Source organism: Nerophis ophidion, linkage group LG14 (assembly GCF_033978795.1).
Source record: "Nerophis ophidion isolate RoL-2023_Sa linkage group LG14, RoL_Noph_v1.0, whole genome shotgun sequence".
Taxonomy (NCBI): domain Eukaryota; kingdom Metazoa; phylum Chordata; class Actinopteri; order Syngnathiformes; family Syngnathidae; genus Nerophis; species Nerophis ophidion.
In genome coordinates this window covers 26873644-26882941 of record NC_084624.1, presented here as the reverse complement: position 1 = coordinate 26882941, position 9298 = coordinate 26873644, and the positions used below count along the sequence as shown (strand labels likewise).

General features: G+C 41.5%; 1 protein-coding gene across 1 annotated transcript in view; it reads right to left on the bottom strand.

The window, feature by feature from the left end:
* LOC133568389 (solute carrier family 22 member 23-like) overlaps window positions 1-3580 on the bottom strand; it is a 102899-nt gene extending 99319 nt beyond the window's left edge. Inside the window, exon 1 of the mRNA XM_061920282.1 lies at window positions 2726-3580. Within this exon, the coding sequence (XP_061776266.1) occupies window positions 2726-3421 (696 nt within the window). The 5' untranslated portion in view covers window positions 3422-3580. The remainder of the gene's footprint in view (window positions 1-2725) is intronic.
* Between the last annotated feature and the right edge of the window lie 5718 nt (window positions 3581-9298).

Below are 9298 nucleotides of genomic sequence, written 5' to 3'. Positions count from 1 at the left end.
GAAGAAGAGTAGCTTTAAACTGAATAGCCAGCAGCCTTCACCGCAGTCACAGGCGTGAGGCTATAAACCTAACGTTAATGAACAAAGTTAACGAAAACTGCTTTGACATAGTAACGGCTAGCTATTTACTTCAGAATAAGCAACACTATGTAGAACAAAAATTATCTGAGTACTCTCGACACTGATTATCTAGCCATAGAACACTTACGCAACCTTGAACACTTTCCACATATTAAGAGATCAGTGTATGTTGTATATTGCTATTTGGCCTAAAAGTAATGGGATATCAGTTTCGGTCCGTATCGCCCAGCCCTAATTGAGATTTTATTCCAAGGCTATATACCCAGGCCTATAACCAGAATTTTACAGTACAGTAGCAAGTCAATTAAGCATACCGTATTTTTCGAACTATAAGGCGTACTTAAAATCTTTTCATTTTCTCTAAAAGCAACAGTGCGCCGAATGTACAGAATAATTCTGGTTGTGCTTATCAACATCAACGTTATTTCATTTGGTACATGGTGTAATAAGTGTGACCAGTAGATGGTAGTCACACATAAGCGATACGTGTAGACTGCAATATGACGCCAGTTAACAACACCAAAACTTTGAATGTTCCGTTGGAAATAAAGAACGTTACACTCTGCACTCAAAAATCGGTCAAAATGTTTTAGTTTGACTTTGAAGCCACACCGCTTGATGGATGGTCAGCCCATTACGGCTACCGTAGTCAGAAATACAGGTATTACTATAGTGTGTGTATAAGGACCGCAAAATGGCACCCATTATCAGACATTATCTGGCGTTTTTTTTCACAATATTATGTAAAACCGACGTTTCTTACCCTTTGGTACCTGCTAATGTGTATTTCAGATCTGCATAAGTCCTGAAAAATTGCGCAAGTCCGCCACTGTAGTCGATAAGCTTCTTCTATTTCACTATCTTCTTGTTATGGAGCATTCACCCTCTGCTGTTGCCATTTCTAATATAAAGTAGCGTAAAATTATAACTTATATCTCGCTATGGAGGAAGAAGAATACTGAGTTGCAGCCCAAGAACACCATACCTACTGTGAAGCATGGGGGTGGAAACATCATGCTTTGGGGCTGTTTTCGTGCTAAGGGGACAGGACGATTGATCCGTGTTAAGGAAAGAATGAATGGGGCCATGTATCGTGAGAATTTGAGCCAAAACCTCCTTCCATCAGTGAGAGCTTTGAATGGTTGACCAAATACTTATTTTCCACCAAAATTTACAAATAAATTCTTTAAAATTCCTACAATGTGAATTCCTGGATTTTTTTCCACTCTGTCTCTCACAGTTGAAGTGTACCTATGATGAAAATTACAGACCTCTGTCATCATTTTAAACGCCCACTGAAACCCACTACGTAGTCTGATAGTTTATAAATCAATGATGAAATATTAACATTACAACACATGCCAATACGGCCTTTTAGTTTACTAAATTGCAATTTTAAATTTCCCGGGAGTTTCGTCTTGAAAACGTTGTGTAATGATGTCGTGTACGCAAGACGTCACAGGTTTTTAGGAAATATTAGCGCTGCACACATACACAGCTAAAAGTCGTCTGCTTTAACCGCATAATTACACAGTATTTTGGAGATCTGTGTTGCTGAATCTTTTGCAATTTGTTCAATTAATATTGGAGAAGTTGAAGTAGAAAGATGGAGTTGGGAAGCTTTAGCCTTTAGCCACACAAACACACAGTGATTGCTTGTTTAAAATTCCTGGAGGTGAAACTTTACTATGGATCAGAGCGCGGTCAAGCGAACATGAATCACGACGGAATGTCAACCAGCGGGTTTCGGTGAGAAAATTGTGGTAAAAAGTCGCCTCTTACCGGAGATTAGCTGAGCTTGTGCCGTACATAGCTGGCGTCGACTCCCCTGAGACACTGGCGTCAAGACACCCGTGGAGACACCCTTCCGACTATCAGGTACTGTTAAACTCACTAAAACACTAGCAACACAATAAAATAAGGGATTTCACAGAATTATCCTAGTAAATGTGTCTAGAAACATCTGAATCCGTCCCAATGCAATCACGTTGTTTTTTTTTCTACTCTATCGCTATCAATATCCTCAAACACAAATCTTTCATCCTTGCTCAAATTAATGGGGAAATTGTCGTTTTCCCGGTCCAAATAGAACATTTTGTTGGAGGCTCCCATTAAAATCAATGTGAATATGTGATGAGCCATCACACTTGTGACGTCATCGTCTGCGACTTCCGGTAAAGGCAGGGCTTTTTTGTCAGCACCAAAAGTTACGAACTTTATCGTGGATGTTCTCTACGAAATCCTTTCAGCAAAAATATGGCAATATCGCGAAATGATCAAGTATGACACATAGAATGGACCTGCTATCCCCGTTTAAATAAGAAAATCTAATTTCAGTAGGCCTTTGAGTGGGAGAACTTGCACAATCGGTGGCTGACTAAATACTTTTTTGCCCCACTGTATATGAGTCAAAGTTACAAGCTACCATGTGTCTTTGACACCCCTGCAGCTATCATGCTTAATTATAAAGTGACAAATGTAGTTTGAATATTAGAAACAGTGACTGGAGTACAAAGGAGGGTGTGATGGCACCAAGAGACCAAAACATGTGGAAAGTGGGAGGGTTACAAGCTGTGGACCAAGGCTCGGACATCCCTTTGTGCCTGTTGAAATTGCCAAATGAATGAATGAATGTGCGTCTTACCTTGGTGACCACATTCTCTACGAGCCCCGTGTGCAGCTCAAAGGTCCACGCATTGCACATGCACTGTTTGTCACCCGTGTCGTTGTGGATGCCGCCCGCCCTCTCGCTCGCATTCTGGGCCACCCCCGACGCCCAGGAGCGGGCCCACGTCCCGTTGCTGCCCGGTGTGCTGGTGCTCGCGGCGGCTGTAGTAGTCGTAGCCGCGGCGGTGGTGTTGGCGAGGGGCAGGATGCATGTGTTGTTGGGCTGAGCGAGCAGGAAATTGTCCGAGTTCTGACTGAATCCGATGAAGAGCGCCGGGATCCAAGTCAGCACAATCAGCTGTTTCTGGTACTTCCCGAAGCCGCCGAGGAAGGGCAGAACCGAGCCGTCGACGCGCGTAAGGGGCACCGGCGGCGACGTGCTATCGGGGGACACGAAGCCGTTCTCCGGTTGATGGTCGTCGGTGTCGAGCTGCACCACGTCCATCGCGGATACGCCGGTGGATGCCTCCTCGGTTGTGTCCGGGAAGGAGGGGTTGCAGTGCGCGCCCCCTCCACCTCCTCCCCCTCCTCCTCCGCCTCTCCCCCCCACCCTGTCGGCTCCACAATGCGTCAATGCGTGGAGCTCCAGCGGGGAGCCTCGCCAAGTGGACTGAAAACGAGACGCACCCCGTTTACTGTCGGGAAGCACGTCCCCCCCTGTCCTTGTCTGCATGCGGCAGCGGGCTCACCGACTATATGACGACCTCCCCACAGTCGGCCTGTTCATCCCGTTGGCGCCGGAGGACGCGGCGAGACCAATTCCCGGAAGTGAGAGGCAGGTAGCACACCTGCACGTAAAGTGGCCTGGGAGGCGGATTCACCCAACATGGCCGCAAGGACTTCCTCCTTTTGAGCCAACCTACAAAGAAAAATGCGGGAACTCTGTCTTTCTTTAAAAGTTGATTTACTTGCAGAACAACGGCGTAGTTGGCTTCATGGCAGTTAGGTAGATATGAACAGTATGTATCCCAATTAGGGCTGGGCGATATTGCCTTTTTCTTAAATATCACGATATTTTTAGCCCATATCGCGATATACGATATATATTACGATATTTTGCCTTGGCCTTGAATGAACACTTGATGCATTTAATCACAGCAGTATGATGATTCTATGTGTCTACATTAAAACATTCTTCTTCATACAGCTTTAATATATGCTACTTTTAAACTTTCATGCAGAGAGGGCAATCACAAATAAGTCAAATGACCAAAAGTGTATTTATTAAAGTTATTAAGCAATGGCACAAAAATTCAAGTCTTTTTCCAAAACATACATTGCAAGATTGTCAGAGACATTTTAAGTGTCAAATAAAAATGAGCTGCATAATAGGAAATCAAATACATATAAACGGAATACAATGATTTGCAAATCATTTTCAACCCATATTCAGTTGAATATGCTACAAAGACAACATATTTGATGTTCAAACTGAAAAACATTAATTTTTCTGCAAATAATCATTAACTTTAGAATTTGATGCCAGCAACACGTGACAAAGAAGTTGGGAAAGGTGGCAATAAATACTGATAAAGTTGAGGAATGCTCATCAAACACTTATTTGGAACATCCCACAGGTGTGCAGGCTAATTGGGAACATGTGAGTGCCATGATTGGGTATAAAAACAGCTTCCCAAAAAATGTGCACCCTTTGTCCACAACTGCGTGAGCAAATAGTTTAACAAACAACGTTTCTCAAAGCGCAATTGCACGAAATTTAGGGATTTCAATATCTACGGTCTATAATATCATCAAAAGGTTCAGAGAATATGGAGAAATAACTCCACGTAAGCGGCATGGCCGGAGACCAACATTGAATGACCGTGACCTTCGATCCCTCTGACGGCACTGTATCAAAAACCGACATCAATCTCTAAAGCAGGGGTAGGGAACCTTTGGCTCTAGAGCCAGATGCGGCTCTTTTGATGACTGCTTCTGGCTCTCAGATAAATCTTAGCTGACATTGCTTAACACATTAAGTAATTAATAATTCCGCTGGTAATCACAGTGTTAAAAATAAAGTTCAAATTATAAAACATTCTCATGCATTTTAATCCAACCATCCGTTTTCTATTGCACCTGTCCAAGATGTCGCATTAATGGTAAGAAGTATGATATTTATTATTGGTTAACTTTAGAATAACAATCTGCGATGAGGTGGCGACTTGTCCAGGGTGTACCCCGCCTTCCGCCCGATTGTAGCTGAGATAGGCGCCAGCGCCCCCCGCTACCCCAAAAGGGAATAAGCGGTAGGAAATGGATGGATAGAATAACAATGTTATCAAAAAGAATAAGAGACTTATTATACTTATAATTACTTAAAAATGCACGCATTTAGTTGTATTCAGTGTTGAAAAAAATATTATATGGCTCTCAAGAAAACACATTTTTAAATATTTCGCTTTCATGGCTCTCTCAGCAAAAAAGGTTCCCGACCCCTGCTCTAAAGGATATCACCACATGGACTCAGGAAGACTTCAAAAAACCACTGTCACTCAATACAGTTCGTCGCTACATCTGTCAGTGCAAGTTAAAGCTCTACTATGCAAAGCAAAAGTCATTTATCAACAACATCCAGAAAAGCCGCTGGCTTCTCTGGGCCCAAGATCATCTAAGATGGACTGATGCAAAGTGGAAAAGTGTTCTGTGGTCTGACGAGTCCACATTTCAAATTGTTTTTGGAAACTATGGACATTTGTGTCCTCTGGAACAAAGAGGAAAAGAACCATCCGGATTGTCATAGGCGCGAAGTTCAAAAGGCAGCATCTGTGATGGTACGGGGGTGAATTAGTACCCAAGGCATGGGTAACTTACACATCTGTGAAGGCACCATTAATGCTGAAAGGTACATACAAGTTTTGGAGCAACATATATTGCCATTCAAGCAATGTTATCATGGACGCCCCTGCTTATTTCAGCAAGACAATGCCACACCACGTGTTACAACAGTGTGGCTTCATAGTAAAAGAGTCCGGGTACTACACTGGCCTGCCTGTAGTCCAGACCTGTCTCCCACTGAAAATTTTGAAGCCTAAAATACGACAACAGAGACCCCGGACTGTTGAACAATTACGCTGTACATCAAGTAAGAATGGGAAATAATTCCACCTGAAAAGCTTCAAAAATGTGTCTCCTCAGTTCCCAAACATTTTTTGAGTGTTGTTAAAAGAAAAGGTGATGTAACACAGTGGTGAACATGCCCTTTCCCAACTACTTTGGCACGTGTTGCAGCCATTTAATTCTAAGATAATTATTATTTGCACAAAAAAAATAAGTTTCTGAGTTTGAACATCAAATATCTTGTCTTTGTAGTGCATTCAATTGAATATGGTTTGAAAAGTAATTGCAAATCATTGTATTCCGTTAATATTTTCATCTAACACAATTTCCCAACTCCTATGGAAACGGGGTTTGTAGTATTCGTCCTTCACTATGTGGTATGTTACTAAGGTTATGAAATTCTCTTCATTCTCTAGCGAGTGACTTTTCAAATGATGCTACATATTAGCATTAATGCTACTTTTTATAGCAACGCTTCCCCCACACACTTGACAAATTACGGTTGTCTGTTCGACATATTCCCACTTGAAGCCGAACCACCGCCAAACGATGGAAACCCTGCTGTATTTATTGGGAATTAATTCTTCCTTCATTTCCAACCAGATCCGCAGCATCTTTCTCTCGTACGGCTACGTTAGCAGCTAATGTAAATAACGTAAATAAAGTACTATCTAATCTAATCTAACGTTGGCCACGCCGCTACCTCTCTGCTCTGCGAGGACGTGTATGTGACGTATGACTTGACAGTTTGTGACGTATGTAAGAATGTGCGCCTGCTTGTCTGCGAGAAGGAGACACAGGAAAGAGCGAGGAGAGCCTGAAGGGCACGCCCACAGCTAAAAGTCCTGCGTGAGAACGTACTCGAATATTACGATATAGTCATTTTCTATATCGCACAGAGACAAACCCGTGATATATCGTATATATCAATATATCGCCCAGCCCTAATCCCAATATAGGTATTTGTTTACATCCCGATACCAACATATATCAGGATATGTTTTTTTTTTTAAATGTATACGTTTGTATATAAACCTCCTACCTGTGGAGGCGGGGGCGTGGTCAATATGACATCATACAATTAGCATAATCTGCAATGATGCATATCCATCCATCCATTTTCTACCGCTTATTCCCTTTGTGGTTGCGGGGGGCGCTGGTGCCTATCTCAGCTACAATCGGGCGGAAGGCAGTGTACACCCTGGACAAGTCGCTACCTCATCGCAGGGCCAACACAGATAGACAGACAACATTCACACTCACATTCACACACTAGGGTCAATTTAGTGTTGCCAATCAACCTATCCCTAGGTGCATGTCTTTGGAAGTGGGAAGAAGCCAGAGTACCCGGAGGGAAACCACGCATTCACGGGGAGAACATGCAAACTCCACACAGAAAGATCCCGAGCCCGGGATTGAACCCAGGACTACTCAGGACCTTCGTATTGTGAGGCATACGCACTAACCTCTCTGCCACCATGAAACCCACTTTTAAAAACAAATCTGTATTATTTATTAGTATTAACATACAATTTTTATATATGTTGTTTTACTCTAATTTTAAATTGTTGCTGCTCATTGTTGAGAATTGTCCAAGTTTCAGTACAATCCTTTTAGTGACTTTTGCTTTATTAGAACAACTTTGCTTTAAACATATAATCATTTTCTGGTGATATTGAAGACTGTACTGGTGTTTAGAGAGTATTTACTTCTTGCTTTGTGCTGCTTAGTCTTTCTCTCCTTGAAAGCCCTCCCTGTCCTCATAATATTTGCATATTGCACATTTTTTACATCGCTGTCTACGGGTATATCTCAGATATGATAGAGCTGTGTTTTTCAACCTTTTTTGAGCCAAGGCACATTTTTTGCGTTGAATAAAATCCGGAGGCACACCACCAGCAGAAATCATTAAAAAACAAAACTCAGTTGACGGTAAAAAGTCGTTGTCGCAATTGTTGGATATCATTTTGAACCATAACCATCAATATAGCTCTTGTCCCAAAATATCAATCAAACAATCAATGATTATTTATATAGCCCTAAATCACTAGTGTCTCAAAGGGCTGCACAAACCACAACACAAACCACAACAACATCCTCGGTAGAGCCCACATAAGGGGTGTACTGTCAACACCTGTCACATCACGCTCTGATTTATTTTGAGATTTTTGGTGTTTTCCTGTGTTTAGTGTTTTAGTTATTGTCTTGCGCTCCCATTTTGGTGGCTTTTTCTCTTTTTTTGGTATTTTCCTTTAGCAATTATATGTCTTTCTTTGAGCGATATTTCCCCGCATCTACTTTGTTTTAGCAATCAATATTTCAGTTGTATTTAATCTTCTTTGTGGGGATATTGTTGATTGTCATGTCTTGTTCAGATGTACATTGTGGATGCAGTCTTTGATCCACAGTAAGTCTTTGCTGTCATCCAGCATTTTGTTTTTGTATACATTGCAGCCAGTATAGTTTTAGTTTTGTTCTGCATAGCCTTCCCTAAGCTTCAATGACTTTTCTTAGGGGCACTCACCTTTTGTTATTTTTTTGTTTAAACATTAGTTACCTTTTTACCTGCTTGCTGCCTCCCGCTGTTTCCGACATCTACATAGCAATTAGCTTTACTCTGCCAAACTCTAGACAGTACAGACACTCAACAACAACACATCATTTGCAGACTATAATTACTGGTTTGCAAAAAATATTTTTAAACCAAATAGGTGAAATTAGATCATCTACCACGGCACACAAGACTGAATTCGCGGCACACTCGTGTGCCACGGCACAGCGGTTGAAAAACACTGTAATAGAGTACATTCACATCGCAAACATGCTGCCTCTGCGATTCTTGGATGTAACGATTCAAAATCAATACTTTTTAATAACATTGGGCACCAGTTCTATGACTAACTACATTCCTCCATAAAATAATAGATAAACAGCTGAGACTAATTTCTATTTTACTGATAAGAAAACTGGTTCTGTTTGATAAAGTAAATCTCTAAAATAAATCTGTACAGCAGGTTTGGGCATCCACATCAACTATTGGATTTCCCTGAGTGGCTGTACAGGACAGATAAACATACATTTTAAATGTTTTTTAATTCATTAAGAATCGCGATTCATTCTAAAAAAAAAAAAAAGTTGACACCCGACTATATATTGCCATCCATACTGTAACAATCTGCTGGTGTTAATGTTCATGTTCATGTGTTATTGATGTTCAGAGTTTCCATGATGGTGAATATGCGTGCCCGAAAGGTGACTGGTGGTGAATGAGGAATTGTTGTTGTGTGTCTAGGACTGTAGCACGGAGACAGACGTGTGTGCACGAGGAGGAATAAGTTTTGGAATTGGTCAGGCCTGTTGTTAGCATAACATTGGAAATAAAAGTTAAAAACAGTGTCAGACGTTGTGCTACAATAAATTACAGCATGGTACTTTAAGTTGTTTTTACATAAAAGTGTGGCAGCTTTTTTTTTTGCCAAGGCGGGCCGCA